This window comes from Corticium candelabrum, chromosome 5, assembly GCF_963422355.1.
Source record: "Corticium candelabrum chromosome 5, ooCorCand1.1, whole genome shotgun sequence".
Taxonomy (NCBI): Eukaryota; Metazoa; Porifera; class Homoscleromorpha; order Homosclerophorida; family Plakinidae; genus Corticium; species Corticium candelabrum.
The window spans coordinates 7496107-7517524 of NC_085089.1; the positions used below are offsets into that span (position 1 = coordinate 7496107).

Consider the following 21418-nt stretch of genomic DNA (forward strand, 5'->3'; position numbering starts at 1 on the left):
TGGTCTGGAAATTCGAGGCTAGATCCGACCTACAAGACTCGTCATTCCCCGGATTGTCAATCCTCGCCAGTCTAACCACTCTGCTCTACTACAGCGTAAGCAGTAGCTTGCACAAACGACAAACTCAATCAGCAAGCATTTTCCAGTGTCAACCATCTAGAGACCAAAGACCCGGATAAACCTACAGATTCCTTTGCCAGACAACACACGCAACTCAGCATCTGGTCCACATACGTGTCACGTAACACTAGAAAATCCGGCAAGTACTCAAGTTTCGCACTGACTGCCTCTATCTTCTCTGTTACAAGTAACTCGTCTCGTGTCTCGTAGGCATGTTTGTCTCGACGCATGCGCATGCTCTGTGTATACGCAGGAGGGTTGGCCGGATACAGCAGTATCTAGGTCTTGCCCAAATAAAATAGCTGTCTACTACCATTTACGATGTAAGCTACAACGCAATACAAAAACAATTTGTTATTGCAATTTTGCATGCAATAAACTTTTATGGTTGGAAATCAGAAACACAACAAAAGCAAATGATGCTGTGAAGTCCTGACAAGAAAGCTCAAGGTTCACAATACTAGATGTTACATTTCATACAATGCAAACAAGATTAACATGCAACTACCCCATGAAGTGCTGTGTGCAAAGTCAACATAGAAATATAGCAACTGTCATTTGCACATGATGTGTTTTGGATGAGATAGATGAAGGTAAATGACAATTCGCCCAGCGACAGTCTCTCATACTCTTGTATCGATCTGTATCACAGTTACCAGTGTATACACCAGGATTCCATTTGTCAAATGTCAATCCTGCTATTCCAGATGAATGAATACTTGGCTCTGGAGGAATCCCATTTCCTCGATTGCAATGATCTGTAATTTTGACTGGATTGTTGAGTATTGCTCCACGCCATGACTTTCCCAGTTCAGAATTACGATCACCACGATATGCATACACAACTTCTCCTTCGTGATAAGCAACTGTCAATTGAACATTACCAGGAACATTATCCTTCTTACCCACATTACACCAACCATCAGACAGATCAGTACATGGACGATCCACTGAACTGAAAGTACGCATGTCATCAGTTGGATTTCCAACTTGAAAATATGAGTGTTTCCACACAAGTGCACACCCACTAGAGATCACAGAAAAATCACAATAAACCTACACAAATATTTCTTAGTCAGTAAATAACAAAGTGTGATAACTACCAACATGGATACCTTTACAGGTGGGAGAGACTTGACTCTCTGCACAAACTGAATAGAGGTGATCTTAATTACAGAACAAGATATGTATAGTTTCCACCTAACAGAAACAATCATTCAATTTTACATGTTAAAAGTTGAATTCAATAAAAGCAACTTACATCTCAACCCACTTCTCAGAATCACAAAACAGCAAAGATTTATTAGTATTGTGGTAGAACAAATAACCTGATGTGCTCATGTTGCATGTACCAGCTTCATCACCGACTGGAACCCTGGGAACCTAATGAGTGCAACACAATATTTGTGATACAGTAAACCTTAATTATCATAAAATATGTCTTGTCTAAATTCACAATAAGTATATGTTAATGCATGGTAGGGAGACGATATCCAGTTTATTGACCGAGGTCTTGAGGGGCTTTCTCCTCGATAATTAGCCTTAGCCTTAGCCAAGGCTAATTATCGAGGAGAAAGCCCCTCAAGACCTCGGTCAATAAACTGGATATCGTCGACCCTACCATGCGTTAACCTATTTGTTGCATGTTTAACATCCTACTGTAATTAGAGTTCATAGATTATTCAAGTTGAATTAGAGTGGTTGTGTATTGTAATGACAGCTAGAGTTTTATGTCAAACAACCACATTTTGACAGCTGTGAAGTGTTGTTGACGTGCACGTCAGCCCCATAAGGCCACGTGCTCAAAAGTATTAGTACAGTACAGTATCCACGTGTTTTGCCAGCGTGATGTCGGATCAGAAAGAAGACCGTAATAGTGACCAGGACGACGACTTTCAGCCGCCAACAAAGATGAGACGCATTGGTTCCAAAAAAGGTTACCACTAGTACTAGCCAGCTTGACAGCAGATTTGCTGAAAAGACGAGTACGAACAAAGTACAGGAGTACAGCAAGGGTACGGTTTGCAAGAACACGACTGCCTGCAACAGTTGGACGATGCGAACATTTGAAGTACGGAGAAGCAATTGAAACAAGGTTGCTCCACAAGAAGAGCAGGTACCCACAGACATTCTCTCAACGAAGGATTCACAACTTTTGCAAGAGTGGCTAATATGCTTCCTACTGGAGGCGAGGAAGACCAACGGTGACAAGTATCCTCCAAAAACTCTCGTACAATTGGTGTGTGGGCTACAACGTGTACTTCAAGCTCAGCACAGAAGCGATTCATTTAATTTTTTCGACAAGGCAGGACATCGTTTTGAAGGTTTGAGCAATGCTCTTGATAAAGTCTGTCGAGAATTACGTCAAGAAGGAGTAGGAACAATCCGCAAGGGTTCCAGTGTATTCACTGCTGAAGAAGAAGACAGTCTATGGAAGAAGGGAGTAATTGGCTTAGACACACCTGTAAAACTACTGAGGGCAGTAGTCTTTTATAATGGGATAAACTTTGCTCTTCCAGGTGGTGCGGAGCACAGAAGCCTCAAATGGAGTCAGGTGACTAGATGCAGCTAAACCACAGACGGATTGTCAAAAGTCTGTTACATTTATGTTGAGCACGGATCCAAAAATCATAGTGGTGGACTACGTGATTTACGGCATCCAAACAAAAAGTCACAAGGTAAATTATAGTCAAGCTCCAACGTGTTTCTGTAAGGTAATAGCATTTTGTGGTTTGTGGTTTATCAGATACGCTAATGAAGAAGCCGGTGACCATTGCCACGTAAAAATTTTGGATCTCTATCTTAGTAAGTTGCCAGCAGGATTTTCTCAGAAGCCTTCTATTATAAACCTTTGTCGTCTACTCCTTCATTTGGTCCTTGGTATTCAAAGCAAGTAATCGGTCATAACACGTTGGCTACAATGATGAAAGTGATGACAGCTGAAGCTGGTCTTCCAGTTCGAACCAACCACGCTCTTTCGAGCTACTAGAGCGACAAGGCTGTTTCAAGCGGGAGTTCCTGAACATGTAATTCAAGGCAGAACCAGCCACAAAACCTTGCAAGCACTGAGACAATATCAAGAGCCATCTGAATTGCAGCAAATGGCAGCGTGCAAAGTTTTGGACAATGGCCATGGACACACCGATTACACTGACGCAAAAGTCAAGGAGTCCGGAGAGACAACGGAACAGGCAGATGAGCTGAAAGTAGTCGAGGTTGAACAGCCGTCTGAAACGGGAAGACAGAATCCGGCGCCATTTGTCATTTCTGACTGCGTCTTTACAAACTGCAGTACTGTGAACATTATTATTGGTAAAGAATAAGCTTGTAATCTAAAATAGGTATGCCCATGTATTGATTGCTAGTTGGTTTGTGGTATACAGATTCTGACCGGGCAATATACGTTTATTGACCACAGGTCAATATACAACACACAGGTCAATATACAACACACAGGTCAATATACGACATGCGGTTGAGTTGCTATGGTAGGAGTGTAATATAACAAGAAAAAGAATCCTAGCAACGGCGGAATAAACACCCAAACATGCAACAAAACAAAGTAAAGTGTAAACTTCGAAGTATGGTTTGTATATTATCCATTAATTCACCTAAAACATAAGTCATTATGAAAACATGGTCTATTATGAGAGCATTTCTGCTAACAGTAAAATTTGCACAAGTTACATGTGATGTACCTACAAATGCATTAGACAATAGATTGCACTAAACATGTACATACCTTCAGTTCATTGTATAATTTTGTCACCAAATTTTCAAGCCTCTTTACTTCAGAAAGTGGAGTTAATCCAGAAATGCCTTCCAAACCTTGTGAACCTTTCTAGAAACACAAACAAATATGGTAATAAGTATGTCTATTGGATATTATCTTGCAACTTTGCTATTTAATTAATACGTAAAAACTTAAACCTACCTCTCCTTTGTATCCTCTGACTCCTCGTAAACCTCTTGGACTCACTGGACCTTGAATACCTTGATCTCCTTTCTGCAAATACAATTCGATCTTATTCAATACTCAATCAATCACTACATAATGATGCTATCAACACTATGTCTTCTTACACGACCAACTTCTCCTGTTACTCCTTTTTCGCCTTTTGCTCCTACGTCACCTCGTTCTCCTTTCAATCCAACAGGACCTTGCACTCCAATGATGCCTTTTTCTCCCTTTCGTCCAGTCTTGCCCTTCATTCCAAACACATCAAGATGAGTTTGTCTAAATGCATGTACAATCTCTAAAATTTATAACATTGTTGTCTCACCTTTTCACCTGGCAACCCAATTGACCCATTCTGTCCTGGTCGGCCGACAGGACCCTGCAACAAATTTACATTTGACACAATCTTTCTACAACACAAAACAGCCATCCTGCTGCTTTACAGTTACACGACAAAGCAAAATTTACAAACAAACAGTTTATTCTAAGACTCCATTTAATACATCTAAACTCACTGGATCTCCCATCCTTCCTGGTTGTCCGGGTAAGCCCCTCATCCTTCCTGGTGGTCCGGGTAAGCCTCTCTGACCAACTGGACCAGGGGGACCTCGAGGACCAGTAAGAACTGATTGATATGGCAATGCTTTCTAATATCCAACAGAAAACGCTTAGCAAACAATTACTCTTGAGTGTTGAGGTCACTTTTCAATCAAACTATTTGCTAGAGAAGTTTGGATGCTACCTCAACACAAAAGATCACTTGAAGCCATGAAAATAGCAGCACAATTTCCACAACAAAATGTGCTGCCATCTCGTAGAGAACAAAGAGCTGAAATGCGCAGTAACCTGTTGTTACTTCAATACAATAGACTGACACCCACAACCAGTCAGAACGAGATTACACAGAAAAGTCGAGGAAGTTCGCAGTCTCAATTAGTAATCGACAAATCACAATGCAAGATGAGTATCAACTGAATTACCACAACAGCTTCCATCCACGTGAAACACACATGTACCTTCACATGCTCCACACATGACATCATTGCTAGTACGTAATACAATAGTATGCATTACACACCTAACAATCAAACTCGTGTCTACAAAGTTACCCATTAAAACATACAGCTAATATCTGATTGTTTACATAATTATTAGACTCACCACACCAACATTCCAGTATTTAGCATTTGCTCAAAGTTCAAATATTAAATCAAAATTAAATATTAAAGTCACACTTCACAAGTGTCACTGTTCATATCAACAGAAAGGTGTGCACCCTCTAGCCTTTGTTGCTCCAAAAACAAACATCCATGAAGATAATTAATTGATATAAATAAATAAACGTCCAAACCACCACAAGCAAGACAATCACTGATTGTTAAGTTTTAATAGCCTACACCATTAATATTTGAAATGTAGCTAAAAATAATCACAAAGAAATACATTTCAGCTTTCAGTCATTGTAGGCTCAGTAATCACATTGATGTTTGTCAGTTTGTGATGGCTGTCCATGCAGTTTTAATAGACTTGCTGCTGTCAAATATTATGTACGTAATAGTCTTCTGTAGAACTTCAGCTACAGTATCTCTAAAACCTCAATGTTCAAGTGCACATTCTTAGGCATGTGCATGTAGCCTCGCCCCAGACGCAGTGTGGATTGCAGCCTCGGATGTGCTTCCATCACCACTATGACTGGTCTGGTACCGCCTTTCTGGGCGGTATGTAATCAAATTCTTCAGCACGTGTCATACTAATGTTATTAGCTAGGAACAAAGTTTTCAATTGGACTTTGACGTTGTTCCAGCCTCTGTACTGGTCAATATTGCAATTTTAGGCCGCTGTCAAACGTTAGTAGAAGAAGAAGAAGAAGAAGAAGAAGAAGAAGAAGAAGAAGAAGAAGAAGAAAAAGAAGAAGAAGAAGAAGAAGAAGAAGAAGAAGAAGAAGAAGAAGAAGAAGAAGAAGAAGAAGAAGAAGAAGAAGAAGAAGAAGAAGAAGAAGAAGAAGAAGAAGAAGAAGAAGAAGAAGAAGAAGAAGAAGAAGAAGAAGAAGAAGAAGAAGAAGAAGAAGAAGAAGAAGAAGAAGAAGAAGAAGAAGAAGAAGAAGAAGAAGAAGAAGAAGAAGAAGAAGAAGAAGAAGAAGAAGAAGAAGAAGAAGAAGAAGAAGAAGAAGAAGAAGAAGAAGAAGAAGAAGAAGAAGAAGAAGAAGAAGAAGAAGAAGAAGAAGAAGAAGAAGAAGAAGAAGAAGAAGAAGAAGAAGAAGAAGAAGAAGAAGAAGAAGAAGAAGAAGAAGAAGAAGAAGAAGAAGAAGAAGAAGAAGAAGAAGAAGAAGAAGAAGAAGAAGAAGAAGAAGAAGAAGAGGAGGAGGAGGAGGAGGTTATATTTACCCAGGAATGCCCCTTCAGCCTGAGGCTGATCTTCCAGGGGGTCCTGCAGCAGATACCTAAGTAGGCTGCCTTCTTCCCCAGCATTTCTAATGGTACTCATTTATACTCCTGAGTTGAGGAAAGCAATTGTGTGTTAGTTTCTTGCTTAAGGAAATTATGCTATAGCTCGCCATCACTGTGGCTTGAACTTGCAAGGTCCCGAATCTAAACACTCCATAAGATGACTCTCTAACCAACTGAACTATTTGCACCACACAATAGTAAGAGATTGCAGCTACGTTAGAGAGCATAGCGGTGAAATGTCAGATCAGTAATGGCACTTGCAGTGCATCATACGCCTTTGAACGCGTACACAGGTTCTCAGTTGAAGCTGCAATGCATCATATGCCTCTACTGCAATGCATTGGACTGCTGCCTACGTACTGCACGCTACTTAGCGAAGACAGTCGTTTCCTGTTATCTACTACGCCAACATAGCACACTTGTAACTGACACTACTAAGACATGATTAACGCTGACCGCAAGGGGCAGTACCAAACCAGACGTAGTGGTCATGGAAGCGCATCCAGGCTGCAATCCACACTGCGTCTGGGGTGAGAATAATATGCATGTGCATGCATGCACTTACACACAAACACACACACACACACACACACACACACACACACACACACACACACACACACACACACACACACACACACACACACACACACAGTGACACGTGCATACACACAAAAATGGACAAATGGATATGCCATTCGAAAAGTTCCAAAATAGTACCCCTGCCTATTTCTAGGTGGGGACCCCGGTGCTCCTCAGAGTTTTCAGCCGTGCTGACAAACCCCTTGATGCTTGAACAGAGCATTAAAGGGCACTGACTTTGGCGCAGCCGCAAGACTGGACCTCAGTCCACATGTACCCGTATATACTGCGTGATGTTCTGCCAAGCCAGCGATCTAGTCTACCCCCAGTCAAAGACCAGGTACTCATTTATACTCCTGAGTCGAGAGAAGCAATTGTGTGTAAATTTCTTGCCCAAGGAAATTACGTCTGTACTTGTCTGCGAACCTACGACCTCAACATCCCGAATGTTTCCCTTCTCCGTGGCATACAGCTTGTTGATCAGATGGCGTGTATTGCCAATGCAGTCTATCTGAAATGAACGTGTGACGACACTTTCGACTTAGCAAGCAGTTCTTTTTACAATAGTGGCTTGGCTCTCCTCACAATGAACTGGTAAACACCTAGGCGTGGGAAAACAGAAGTGCAGTGGACCTACCATGTTCAGGAAGTGTAGAGTTGACTCGTAGTTGCATGTGTTGTGTCTACGTACGACTTGTTTCAATGCATGGACTCTGAGTGCTACATACGCTAACTGCGTACAATACATGAGTTCATTTCTCAAACTACCGCGCTGCAGATTGGTAGTTGTAAAGATTCGGCGGTGTAGTGTTGGCAAAACTGAATGCAGAAAAGGAGTCGTGACACCGCAGAATATTACCTGACTGAGCTGTATATATACGTACTAGAAGCGAACGATGATGTCAACTACGTACTTTGCGCAAAACAAGCCAGTGCGTGAAACGATGCCTCATTGTTACTAAACTTTCCTACCTACAGGCTTAGCTAATCAAATTAGCCTTATCCAAGCTATGAAACCGGATCAAGGGTCCAACGTCACTATGACGTTCTCAAAAGCGACCAAGCTCTTCTCGTGCTGGAGCAATTCTGGTAAAAGCTCCTCCTCCTCACGTGATTCATGTGTGTTTAGCTCAGCCACTGTTCAGAAGAGCCTGGCTTGCGAGGCTAACACACACACACACACACACACACACACACACACACACACACACACACACACACACACACACACACACGCACGCACACACACACACACACACACACACACACACACACACACACACACACACACAATGGACAAATGGACAAATGGACAAATGTCAAGCCCTCCACGTCATTCATGAATGACGTCAACCTTAATTAATTAAGGTTAGTTGCAAAGATAGCTCCCCTGCCTCTAGAGACAGCGCCTCCATGCGCTATGTGGAGGCTTAGGGCCAGCGCTACAATCCACCTGGAGATTGGCCAGAGTCATCCAGGGGCATTGACTATGGCACAGCTTTTGGGACTGGTCACCAAGGCCCACACGTACCCGTCTGCTGCATAATTTTACTGCCAAGCCAATGGTCATGTCCACCCCAGTCAATGACCAGGTACTCATTTATACTCCTGAGTAGAGAGAAGCAATTGTGTGTAAGTTTCTTGCTTAAGGAAATTATGCCATAGCTCGCCATCACTGTAACTTGAACATGCAACCCTGCAAGGTCCCGGATGTTTTCACTCTCCAAATGAACTCTCTAACCAATTGAGCTATTGCACCACACACACACACACACACACACACACACACACACACACACACACACACACACACACCACACAGGCACGCACGCGCACGCACCCACAGGCACGCGCGCACACACCCACAGGCACACACCCACAGGCACGCGAGCGCGCGCACACACACACACACACACAAACATTTCTAACTTCATAATCATAAAACAAATAAGTAAATTGAATAATTAATTAAGTTGAGAAATCTGTTCTTGATTTGATGAAATAGAAATTTAGATAAATAATTCTATCTTGTACTGTAGACCTACCAGACTCGCAGTCTCACTCCGCCTCGTCGTTCCCCCGATTCTCAATCTTCGGCAAGTCTAACCACTCTGCTCTACTTCAACGTAAGCAGTAGCTTGCACAAACGACAAACTCAACCAGCAAGCATTTTCCAGTGGCAACCATCTAAAGGCCAAGACCCGGATAAACCTACACATTCATTTGACGCCAGGTCAGACAACACACGCATACTCACCATCTGGTCCACATACGTGTTACGTGACATTAGAAAGTCCGGCAAGTCCTGAAGTTTGGCACTGACTGCCTCTGTCTTCTCTTCTCTGTCACAAGTAACCCGTCTTAAGCATGTTTTGTCTATGCGCATGCTCATGCTCTGTGCGCATACCGTCTCACTCAAATAGATTGTATTGAAATAGAACTTAAATTTGAATGGATTATTAAAAGAGCAAAATCGGAAGAAGCTGATTATCAACTGCTAGAGAAGGAAGCTGTTGTCAGTTGGTCAAAGTTCAGTTGCAATCTTACAAAATTAAACTTAGATGCCTAACAAACTTTAATTTGTCCTCACTACATACTTTATTCAAGTATTCTATTACCATTTACCATGTAAGCTACAACGCAAAACAAAAACAATTTGTTATTACAATTTTGCATGTAATAAACTTTTATGGTTGGAAATCAGAAACACAACAAAAGCAAATGATGCTGTGAGGTCCTGACAAGAAAGCCCAAGATTCACAATACTAGATGTTACATTTCATACAATGCAACAAGATCAATTTAACATGCAACTACCCCATAGAGTGCTGTGGGCAAAGTCAACAAAGAAATATAGCAACTGTCATTTGAACACGATGTTTTCTGGATGAGATAGATGAAGGTAACTGACAATTCTCCCAGCGACAGTCTCTCATACTCTTGTATCGATCTGTTTCACAGTTAGCATTGTATACACCAGGATTCCATTTGTCAAATGTCAATCCTTGTATTCCACCTGACCAAATAGTTGGCTACGGAGGAATCCCATTTCCTCGATTGCAATGATCTGTAATTTTGACTGGATTGTTGAGTATTGCTCCACGCCATGACTTTCCCAGTTCAGAATTATGATCACCACCATATGCATACACAACTTCTCCTTCGTGATAAGCAACTGTCAATTGAACATTACCAGGAACATTATCCTTGTTACCCACATTACACCAACCATCAGACAGATCAGTACATGGACGATCCACTGAACTGAAAGTACGCATGTCATCAGTTGGATTTCCAACTTGAAAATATGAGTGTTTCCACACAAGTGCACACCCACTAGAGATCACAGAATAATCACAATAAACCTACACAAATATTTCTTAGTCAGCGAATAACAAAGTGTGATAACTACCAACATGGATACCTTTACAGGTGGGAGAGAGTGGACCTTCTGCACAAACTGAATAGAGTTGATCTTAATTACAGAACAAGATATGTATACTTTCCACCTAACAGAAACAATAATTCAATGTACATGTTAAAATTGAATTTAATAAAAGCAACTTACATCTCAACCCACTTCTCAGAATCACAAAACAGCAAAGATTTATTAGTATTGTGGTAGAACAAATAACCTGATGTGCTCATGTTGCATGTACGTACCAGCTTCAACACCAACTGGAACTCTGGGAACCTAATGAGTGCAACATAAATTTGTAGTGCACTAGAGCACCGATTGTATAAATCAAATTGTATGGCATAGTTTGTATATTGTCTATTAATTCAGATATTCAGATATATTGTATTGTAGTTATCACTGCTAGACTTATCTCTATTCTAGGCATGTCCAATGTGGCTTGTTTGTTTCAAGTAATAATTGTTTGCTACTTGCTGCTATTATAATGTCATATCACTTTGTCTACAACCAGAGATGAAAAATTGTGTAGCATTTTAAGCTTACTACTACTGTAGAGGAATTACATACACATGCAGTTGTGTATTGCAGTGAAATTTGACTGGTGTTAATTAAACAGCACCTACCAAGTTGCACTGAAGCAAACAAAAGACATTCATGAGTTACAACTAAACTATTTTTAGCAGCCATTTCTTAATCATGAAGTCACAACTTTGAATTCGAATTGCAGTTAGCTTTAACTAATTACTAGATAAGAAATAATAATTAATATATTATCATCATTGCTAGTAAATCCTACATTTATACATTTGCTGCTCACATTGCCAAACACCACTTGACATTTATCAAGAGAAAGAAACCCACAACAAATTTACTTGCCAATGCTATACATTCGATATCTACAACTATGTCTTGCTCACTTCCATTTCCCAAATTATTTAGACAACACATTGTATTAATTATACAAACGCACATGGTTCCACAAATGTGGTCACATTACACAGGCGGTCCTAATAAAAAGTTTGGCCTCCCGGATGTTGCACCAACATTCACCCTTTTAGCACATGAAGCCTCCATTTATTAACTATAACGTCATCAGTTTTCCTACGCTTTCTATTTGATCCAATGGAGCGCCACTACCAACGTGTCCATGACTTCGGCTTTTTGTTTGATGATGTTCTGAATCTGTGTTTTACCAACCTCAGAGTCCATTACAATCTGCCTGGCAGATCTCCCCTTTTCTGAGAGCTAGGTAGCTTGATAACTTGAACTCGTTCGCTGAGCTTCAGTTCTCTTCGTCTAGATCTGTTCGTTGTCACGTGCAAAGCCAGAGATACACAGTGTAAGTAATATGTAAAGCTGGCTTTGAGCTTCTAAACACTAGATATCCCATATAATGCCTGACCTACGTCAAGCGCGATTGTGCGAAAGGTTGCATCCGGTCGACTTATGGAGGTTAAGACCTTGGCTTGGTCACTATGACAGTGGTCGCTGGTCGCGTTAGCCAGTTGGTCGCACTAGCAAGGTTATTTTGTATTACAAACGGTCTATGCACAGAATAATAGTCGCTTAGCATTGTGGTCACACTACTGAAGTGGTCGCAAGTATAGGTTTTACTGTACCTTCAGTTCATTGTATAATCTTGTTACCAAACTTTCAAGTTTCTTTATTTCAGAAAGTGGAGTTAATCCAGGAATGCCTTGCAAACCTTGTGAACCTTTCTAAAACACAAACAAATACCAATGACTCTTTGATCATGTCATTATGCAACTTTGCTATTTACAAAGACAGAACACTCTCTCAAGCAAAACTGTCAATGACAATCACTCATGCGTAAATCTCCTCTCCTTTACAGTTCCAAACAACAGCAACACAAACATTAATAAGCAGTATCTAATACTACGTTTACACTGACAAGACAAATGGGGATCAGCCAGCCTGTTCGGGTATTCCAGCAGGGTGTGAATTGTTGAACGAGTCAGCACACGTTTACACTGCTGGTTTAGAAGCAAGCCAAGTAGGTGTTTTATTATCACGTGATTGTCATGTGTTCCTAAAGGTAATAAACATGGATGCCAGAGCAATTGCTTTGCATGTGCTCTTGTTTGAAAGACGGCATAATAGTGTGGCAGATAAAGTGGCGTGCAAGACAGCCATTCTTTGGCACTGCTGTCAGTCTAAACGAGCAGCACTACTGCTCATCATGATGACTGCTCAGTTTGGACGGTTTCGTCTCAACACAACAAAATCAGATACAGAGATTCATCGTCAAACAACGCCATATCTGAAAGTACATCAGCTGCATATGCGATATACCACCATGCCATCTAGCCTATTCGCGTTTACACTACTTGATAGAATCGGAATTGAATGAGCTGAGCCAGCCCACTCCGCCCACTCCCAACTTGGCCCGGTCACATTTAAATTGGCATGTTGGAACAGGCAGCACCAAGCTGAAAAGGTCCAGCCCGGTCAAAAATGCAGTGTAAACTGGATATAAACTTACCTCTCCTTTGTATCCAGGAAATCCTTTAACTCCTTGTAAACCTCTTGAACCCACTGGACCTTGAATACCTTGATCTCCTTTCTGCAAATAAATTTATTAGTCAATATCAGTAAACAAATAACGATGTTATCAACATCATGTCTTCTTACACGACCAACTTCTCCTTTTACTCCATTTTCACCTTTTTGTCCTACGTCACCTCGTTCTCCTTTCAATCCAACAAAACCTCGCAATCCAATGTTGCCTTTTTCTCCTTTCGGTCCAGCCTTGCCTCTCACTCCAGCCTTGCCTCTCACTCCAGGTACATCCTAACACAAAACATTTAAATTGAGTTCGTCTAAATGCAGTATAACCAAAAATTATTGAATTATCATCTCACCTTCTCACCTTGCAATCCAATTGACCCCTTCTGACCTGCTGGGCCAACACGACCAGGAAGACCTTGTACACCGACAGGACCCTACAATACATTTTACATTAGATCAAATCTGTCAACAGCAAACAACCATCTGCTGCTCTACATTAAAACAACAGAGTCTACTTTACAGACTTTATTTAATTCATATAAACTCACTGGATCTCCCGTCTTTCCAAATGCTCCTGGTAAACCTTGTAAGCCTGACAAGCCTTGTGTTCCTGGTACCCCAGGCATGCCTCTCTGACCAACAGGACCAGGAAGACCTCGAGGACCAGTAAGAACAGCTGGATCACAAGAGAATGCTGATGATTTCTAAAATATACAATAAAAACACTTAGCAGCAATTACTCTTGTGTTTGACTGCACTTGTCAATCAAACTATTTGCTAGAAAAGTTTTGGATGCTACTTCAACACAAAAGATCACTTGAAGCCATGAAAATAACAGCACAATTTCCACAACAAAATGTGCTGCCATCTTGTAGAGAACAAAGAGCTGAAATGCGCAGTAACCTGTTGTTACTTCAATACAATAGACTGACACCCACACCCAGTGAGAACGAGATTACACAGAAAAGTTCAGGAAGTTCGCAGTCTCAATTAGTAATCGACAAATCACAATGCAAGATGAGCATCAACTGAATTACCACAACAGCTTCCATCCACGTGAAACACACATGTACCTTCACATGCTCCACACATGACATCATTGCTAGTACGTAATACAATAGTATGCATTACACACCCAACAATCAAACTCGTGTCTACCAAAGTTACCCATTAAAACATATAGCTAATATCTGATTGTTTACATAATTATTAGACTCACCACACCAACATTCCAGTATTTAGCGTTTGCTCAAAGTTCAAATATTAAATCAAATTTAAATATCAAAGTCACACTTCACAAGTGTCATTGTTGATATCAACAGAAAGGTGTGCACCAACTGATGATCAACCTCTAGTCTTTGTTGCTCCAACAACAAAACGTTTATGAAGATAATTAATTGATATAAATATATAAACGTCCAAACCACCACAAGTAAGACAATCACTGGTTGTTCAGTTTTAATAGCCTACACCATTAATATTTGAAATGTAGCTAAAAATAATCACAAAGAAATACATTTCAGCTTTCAGTCATTGTAGGCTCAGTGATCACATTGATGTTTGTCAGTTTGTGATGGCATGAAGAGTGTAGGTTACATTCTCTAGATTTAACATTAGCCCAACTAAATCCTTATTGTACATGCTGTTTTAATAGTCTTAATGACTTGCTGGTGTCAAATATTATGTAATAGTCTTCTGTAGAACTTCAACTAGCTCTGCAATCTCAATGTGCAAGTGCACATTCTTAGGCACATGCATGTGCATGCGTGCACTTACACACAACACACACACACACACACACACACACACACACACACACACACACACACACACACACACACACCACCACCACCACCACCACCACCACCACCACCACCACCACCACCACCACCACCACCACCACACCTTCCTTTCTTTCTTCTATGCTACTCAGTTATGAGCTAACAACTCCTGAACAATGTGTTACATAAATAGACGAAAAAGAAACTGTTAGGTTGTCTGATCTTGATGTTGATGAGCTTGCACAGAGAAGCAAGTCCAGCTTTAGATCAACATGTACTCATGACTGGTACACAAAAAGCATCTCAGAGATTGTGGCATAACTTTTGGAACGTTACTGTGAGCTCAAAACGCAAACATTGACAACCGGTTGAGACATCGTTACAGGAGAATTGGACAAGATGAGATTATATAGTGAATGCTCGGATGTCCAGTCCTCATGCTCACTCTAGCGAAAGACGAGTACCCACTGATGGACCATTAAAACAAGACGACCAGTAGACATCGAGATTCACAGGTTATAGGGTAGTCTTTCCAGTGTGTTTCCAACAAGATATTTCGAATGGTATAGGACCTACTCTAACGGCCAGACACAGGACTGTGTTGATAAACTGATGGTTGAGCTACGAGAAGTAACTCCTGCATAGATTGATCACAACTCACAAATCACTGTAGCCGCTGTCGTTCTTCAAAATAAGCTGGCAACCACAGAGCTCATGTGCATATTAAAAGCTGTGACCGCCATCTACATCTGGAGTACACACTCACCGCACACCATACACACACACACACACACACACACACACACACACACACACACACACACACACACACACACACACAAATGGACAAATGTTAAGCCCTCCACGTCTTTCGACGTCGACCTTAAGGTCAGTTGCGGAGATAGCTTCCCTGCCTCTAGAGACAGGGCCTCCATGCGCTACGTGAAGTCTTGGGGCCAGCGCTACAATCCACCTGGAGCTTGGCCAGAGTCATCCAGGGGAACTGACAATGGTGCAGCTCTGGGACTGGACACCAAGGCCCACACGTACCCGTCTGCTGCATGATGTTGCTGCCAAGCCAGCGGTCATGTCCACCCCAGTCAATGACCAGGTACTCATTTATACTCCTGAGTCGAGAGAAGCAAGTGTGGGCGAGTTTCTTGTTCAAGGAAACTGCGACAGTGTCGCCACCACGAGGATCAAACCTTCAACCCTCATCACGGAATACAAGACCCTGGATGTCATCACCAACGCTCTGCCATCTGCTCCACCGCACCACACACACACACACACACACACACACACACACACACACACACACACACACACACACACACACACACACACACACACACACACACACACACACACACTTTTTAACTTCAACTTAAACACATAATCATAAAACAAATAACTAAATTAAATAATTTCTTTGGCAAAACTGTTCTTAATTAATTAATTATTTGATCAAATTGAAACTTAGTGTAGATAGACTAAGCTCGGCAATAATTATCTTGTAGACCTACCACTCTGTTCTACTTCAAGGTTAAGCAGTAGCTTGCACAAACGACGAACACGATCAATAAGCATTTCTAGCTAGCTGGCAACCATCTAAAGACCCGGATAAACAATTCGTAGACTCAACTGCTGCTCAACATACGTGTCACGTAATATTAGAAAGTCCGGAAGTTTGGCACTGACTGCTGCTATCTTCTTCTCTGTCGAATACGTGTCTCATGTTTTGGTAAGCACATGCATATGCACATGCGCATGCGCAAGCTCTGTGTAACTACAATATGGATATCTCATTTTAGAATGTATTGAATAGAACATTGGATTGAATGGATTGAAAGAGCAAAATTGGAAGATTCTGATTATCTTTTACAAACTGCTAGGAAAGGAAGCAGTTGCCAGTTGGTCAAAAGTTTGGTTGCAGTTATGCCAATATCACTTGTCTAACTAAAGCTATCAAAGTAAATTTGTTCTCACTACATAGACTTTATTCGAATTTTATTATACTTGCCCAAATAAAATGAAAGCTATCAAATATTCTACTATTACCATTACGATACGTCAAAGCTACAGGAAATCTAATCTCTTATGGTTGGAAATCAGCCAATGATGCTGTGAAGTCCTGACAAGAAAGCCCAAGGTTCACAATACTAGATGTTACATTTCATACAATGCAAACATGCAAGATCAACATGCAACTACCCCATGCAGTGCCGTGTGTAAAGTCAACAAAGAAATATAGCAACTGTCATTTGCACATGCTCTGTTTCGAATGAGAAAGAAGACGGTAACTGACAATTCTCCCAGCGACAGTCTGAGTCAGACACAGTCTTGTAATAATCTGTATCACAGTTAACCTTGAATACGCCAGGCCTCCGTTTGTCAAATGTCAATCCCGGTATTCCAGATGAATCAATACTTGGCTCTGGAGGAATCCCATTTCCATTTGTGCAATGATCTGTAAGTTTGACTGGATTGTTGAGTATTGCTCCACGCCATGACTTTCCCACTTCAGAATTACGATCACCACGATATGCATACACAACTCGTCCTTCGTGATAAGCAACTGTCAATTGAACATTACCAGGAACATTATCCTTGTTACCCACATTACACCAACCATCAGACAGATCAGTACATGGACGATCGACTGAACTGAAAGTACGCATGTCATCAGTTGGATTTCCAACTTGAAAATATGAGTGTTTCCACACAAGTGCACACCCACTAGAGATCACAGAATAATCACAATAAACCTACACAAATATTTCTTAGTCAGCAAATAACAAAGTGTGATAACTACCAACATGGATACCTTTACAGGTGGGAGAGACTTGACTCTCTGTACAAACTGAATAGAGGTGATCTTAATTACAGAACAAGATATGTATGGTTTCCACCTAACAGAAACAATAATTCAATTCACGTATTAAAAGTTGAATTCAATAAAAGCAACTTACATCTCAACCCACTTCTCAGAATCACAAAACAGCAAAGATTTCTTAGAATTGTGGTAGAACAAATAACCTGATGTGCTCATGTTGCATGTACCAGCTTCATCACCAACTGGAACCCTGGGAACCTAATGAGTGCAACACAATATTTGTGATACAGTAAACCTTAATTATCATAAAATATGTCTTGTCTAAATTCACAATAAAACGAAGTAAAATGTAAATTTCGAAGTATGGTTTGTATATTATCCATTAATTCACCCAAAACATACGTTATTATGAAAACATGGTGTATTATGAAAGCATTTCTGCTAATGCTAAACATTTGCACAAGTTACATGTGATGTACCTACAAATGCATTAGACAACAGATTGTATTATACATGTACAGACCTTCAGTTCATTGTATAATTTTGTCACCAAACTTTCAAGCCTCTTTACTTCAGAAAGTGGAGTTAATCCAGGAATGCCTTGCAAACCTTGTGAACCTTTCTAAAACACAAACAAATATGGTAATAAGTATGTCTATTGGATATTATCTTGCAACTTTGGTATTTAATCAATACGTAGAAACTTAAACCTACCTCTCCTTTGTATCCTCTGACTCCTTGTAAACCTCTTGGACTCACTGGACCTTGAATACCTTGATCTCCTTTCTGCAAATAAAATTCGATCTTATTCAATACTCAATCAATCACTACATAATGATGCTATCAACACTATGTCTTCTTACACGACCAACTTCTCCTGTTACTCCTTTTTCGCCTTTTGCTCCTACGTCACCTCGTTCTCCTTTCAATCCAACAGGACCTTGCACTCCAATGATGCCTTTTTCTCCCTTTCGTCCAGTCTTGCCCTTCATTCCAAACACATCAAGATGAGTTTGTCTAAATGCATGTACAATCTCTAAAATTTATAACATTGTTGTCTCACCTTTTCACCTGGCAGCCCAATTGACCCATTCTGTCCTGGTCGGCCGACAGGACCCTGCAACAAATTTACATTTGACACAATCTTTCTACAACACAAAACAGCCATCCTGCTGCTTTACAGTTACACGACAAAGTACAATTTACAAACAAACAGTTTATTCTAAGACTCCATTTAATACATCTAAACTCACTGGATCTCCCATCCTTCCTGGTTGTCCGGGTAAGCCCCTCATCCTTCCTGGTGGTCCGGGTAAGCCTCTCTGACCAACTGGACCAGGGGGACCTCGAGGACCAGTAAGAACTGATTGATATGGCAATGCTTTCTAATATCCAACAGAAAACGCTTAGCAAACAATTACTCTTGAGTGTTGAGGTCACTTTTCAATCAAACTATTTGCTAGAGAAGTTTGGATGCTACCTCTACACAAAAGATCACTTGAAGCCATGAAAATAACAGCACAATTTCCACAACAAAATGTGCTGCCATCTTGTAGAGAACAAAGAGCTGCAATGCGCAGTAACCTGTTGTTACTTCAATACAATAGACTGACACCCACAACCAGTGAGAACGAGATTACACAGAAAAGTTAAGGAAGTTCGCAGTCTCAATTAGTAATCGACAAATGACAATGCAAGATGAGCATCAACTGAATTACCACAACAGCTTCCATCCACGTGAAACACACATGTACCTTCACATGCTCCACACATGACATCAATGATAGTACGTAATACAATAGTATGCATTACACACCTAACAATCAAACTCTTGTCTACCAAAGTTACCCATTAAAACATATAGCTAATATCTGATTGTTTACATAATTATTAGACTCACCACACCAACATTCCAGTATTTAGCATTTGCTCAAAGTTCAAATATTAAATCAAAATTAAATATCAAAGTCACACTTCACAAGTGTCATTGTTGATATCAACACAAAAGGTGTGCACCAACTGATGATCAACCTCTAGTCTTTGTTGCTCCAACAACAAAACGTTTATAAGATAATTAATTGATATAAATATATAAACGTCCAAACCACCGCAAGCAAGACAATCACTGGTTGTTCAGTTTTAATAGCCTACACCATTAATATTTGAAGTGTAGCTAAAAATAATCACAAAGAAATACATTTCAGCTTTCAGTCATTGTAGGCTCCGTGATCACATTGATGTTTGTCAGTTTGTGATGGCTGTCCATGCAGTCTTAATAGACTTGCTGCTGTCAAATATTATGTACGTAATAGTCTTCTGTAGAACTTCAGCTACAGTATCTCTAAAACCTCAATGTTCAAGTGCACATTCTTAGGCACGTGCATGTAGCCTCGCCCCAGACGCAGTGTGGATTGCAGCCTCGGATGCGCTTCCATCACCACTACATCTGGTCTGCTACAGCCTTTCTGGGCGGAAGTAAGTATGTAATCAAATTCTTCAGCGCATGTCATACTAATGTTATTAGCTAGGAACTGAGCTTTCAATTGGACTTTGACGTTGTTCTAGCCTCTGTACTTGCCGATATTGCAATTTTAGGCCTCTGTCAAGCGTTAGTAAGAGATTGCAGCTACGTTAGAGAGCATAGCGGTGAAATGGCAGATCAGAAATGGCACTTGCAGTGCATCATACGCCTTTGAATGCGTACACAGGTTCTCAGTTGAAGCTGCAATGCGTCATATGCCTCTACTGCAATGCATTGGACTGCTGCCTACGTACTGCACGCTACTTAGCAAAGACGGTCGTTTCCTGTAATCTACTTTGCCGACAAAGTACACTTGTAACTGACACTAAAAATGTCCCTATGGACATCATTAACAATGACCGCATGAGGCGATACTGGACCAGACGTAGTGGTGATGGAAGCACATCCGAGGCTGCAATAAACACTGTATCTGGAGCGAGGCTAATGTGCATAGGGATGCATGCACTTACACACACACACACACACACACACACACACACACACACACACACACACACACACACACACACACACACACACACACACACACACACACACACACACATTTCTAACTTCATAATCATACAACAAAATAAGTAAACTGAATAATTAATTACGTTGAGAAATCTGTTCTTGATTTGATCAAATAGAAATTTAGATAAATAATTCTATCTTGTACTGTAGACCTACCAGACTCGCAGTCTCACTCCGCCTCGTCGTTCCCCGGATTGTCAATCCTCGGCAAGCCTAACCACTCTGCTCTACTTCAGCGTAAGCAGTAGCTTGCACAAACGACAAACTCAACTAGCAAGCATTTTCCAGTGGCAACCATCTAAAGGCCAAGACCCGGATAAACCTACACATTCATTGGCCGCCTGGTCAGACAACACACGCATACTCAGCATCTGGTCCACATACGTGTTACGTGACATTAGAAAGTCTGGCAAGTACTGAAGCTTGGCACCGACTGCCTCTATCTTCTCTGTCACAAGTAACCAGTCATACGCATGTTTGTCTAAGCGTATGCGCATGCTCTGTGCGGATACCGTCTCACTCAAATAGATTGTATTGAAATAGAACTTAAATTTGAATGGATTATTAAAAGAGCAAAATCGGAAGAAGCTGATTATCAACTGCTAGAGAAGGAAGCTGTTGTCAGTTGGTCAAAGTTCAGTTGCAATCTTACAAAATTAAACTTAGATGCCTAACAAACTTTAATTTGTCCT

General features: G+C 40.9%; 3 protein-coding genes across 7 annotated transcripts; all 3 read right to left on the bottom strand.

The window, feature by feature from the left end:
- Positions 1 to 412: 412 nt before the first annotated feature.
- On the bottom strand, positions 413 to 16580 carry LOC134179678 (uncharacterized). Its single transcript, XM_062646612.1, has 22 exons — positions 16362 to 16580; positions 14092 to 14156; positions 13603 to 13758; positions 13408 to 13488; positions 13178 to 13336; positions 13029 to 13109; positions 12145 to 12243; positions 10743 to 10801; positions 10532 to 10616; positions 10144 to 10472; positions 9925 to 10057; positions 9793 to 9844; positions 9726 to 9740; positions 5059 to 5123; positions 4594 to 4725; positions 4404 to 4457; positions 4204 to 4326; positions 4055 to 4126; positions 3863 to 3961; positions 1382 to 1503; positions 1236 to 1320; positions 413 to 1176 (listed from the first exon to the last, which is right to left on the bottom strand). The coding sequence occupies exons 1-22, from the start codon at positions 16423 to 16425 to the stop codon at positions 652 to 654; spliced, it is 2655 nt and encodes an 884-aa protein (XP_062502596.1). The 5' UTR covers positions 16426 to 16580; the 3' UTR covers positions 413 to 651.
- On the bottom strand, positions 9704 to 11208 carry LOC134180400 (uncharacterized). Its single transcript, XM_062647556.1, has 3 exons — positions 10676 to 11208; positions 10532 to 10616; positions 9704 to 10472 (listed from the first exon to the last, which is right to left on the bottom strand). The coding sequence occupies exons 1-3, from the start codon at positions 10753 to 10755 to the stop codon at positions 10140 to 10142; spliced, it is 498 nt and encodes a 165-aa protein (XP_062503540.1). The 5' UTR covers positions 10756 to 11208; the 3' UTR covers positions 9704 to 10139.
- Positions 16581 to 16825: 245 nt separating the features above from the next.
- On the bottom strand, positions 16826 to 21208 carry LOC134180309 (collagen alpha-2(XI) chain-like). 5 transcript variants are annotated; one of them, XM_062647436.1, is made up of 11 exons: positions 21111 to 21208; positions 20883 to 21048; positions 19152 to 19487; positions 18925 to 19056; positions 18735 to 18788; positions 18535 to 18657; positions 18386 to 18457; positions 18195 to 18293; positions 17808 to 17929; positions 17663 to 17747; positions 16826 to 17603 (listed from the first exon to the last, which is right to left on the bottom strand). In XM_062647436.1, the coding sequence occupies exons 3-11, from the start codon at positions 19218 to 19220 to the stop codon at positions 17073 to 17075; spliced, it is 1287 nt and encodes a 428-aa protein (XP_062503420.1). In that variant the 5' UTR covers positions 19221 to 19487; positions 20883 to 21048; positions 21111 to 21208; the 3' UTR covers positions 16826 to 17072. The 5 variants fall into 5 exon arrangements, with proteins under 5 accessions (XP_062503420.1, XP_062503423.1, XP_062503424.1 ...); XM_062647439.1 differs by having other exon boundaries at positions 20883 to 21024; positions 21091 to 21199; XM_062647440.1 differs by lacking the exon at positions 21111 to 21208 and having other exon boundaries at positions 19152 to 19238; positions 20883 to 21084.
- Between the last annotated feature and the right edge of the window lie 210 nt (positions 21209 to 21418).

Excerpts from the sequence above, each read along its gene's own strand:
- LOC134180309 (XM_062647436.1), bottom strand. The coding sequence starts at position 19,220 with ATGGCAGCACATTTTGTTGTGGAAATTGTGCTGTTATTTTCATGGCTT. Across the intron at positions 18,458-18,534 it reads TAACAGGAGAAGTTGGTCGT|AAAGGAGATCAAGGTATTCA; the intron begins GTAAGAAGACAT and ends TTTTATTTGCAG. Across the intron at positions 18,294-18,385 it reads TCAGAGGATACAAAGGAGAG|AAAGGTTCACAAGGTTTGCA; the intron begins GTAGGTTTAAGT and ends TTTGTGTTTTAG.
- LOC134180400 (XM_062647556.1), bottom strand. The coding sequence starts at position 10,755 with ATGAGCACATCAGGTTATTTGTTCTACCACAATACTAATAAATCTTTG. Across the intron at positions 10,617-10,675 it reads TCTGAGAAGTGGGTTGAGAT|GTGGAAAGTATACATATCTT; the intron begins GTAAGTTGCTTT and ends TGTTTCTGTTAG. Across the intron at positions 10,473-10,531 it reads ACTCTCTCCCACCTGTAAAG|GTTTATTGTGATTATTCTGT; the intron begins GTATCCATGTTG and ends ATATTTGTGTAG.
- LOC134179678 (XM_062646612.1), bottom strand. The coding sequence starts at position 16,425 with ATGCTTATTGATCGTGTTCGTCGTTTGTGCAAGCTACTGCTTAACCTT. Across the intron at positions 14,157-16,361 it reads CCTTGAAGTAGAACAGAGTG|CAATGATGTCATGTGTGGAG; the intron begins GTAGGTCTACAA and ends ATTACGTACTAG. Across the intron at positions 10,802-12,144 it reads GATTATACAATGAACTGAAG|GTTCCCAGAGTTCCAGTTGG; the intron begins GTACAGTAAAAC and ends TGCACTCATTAG.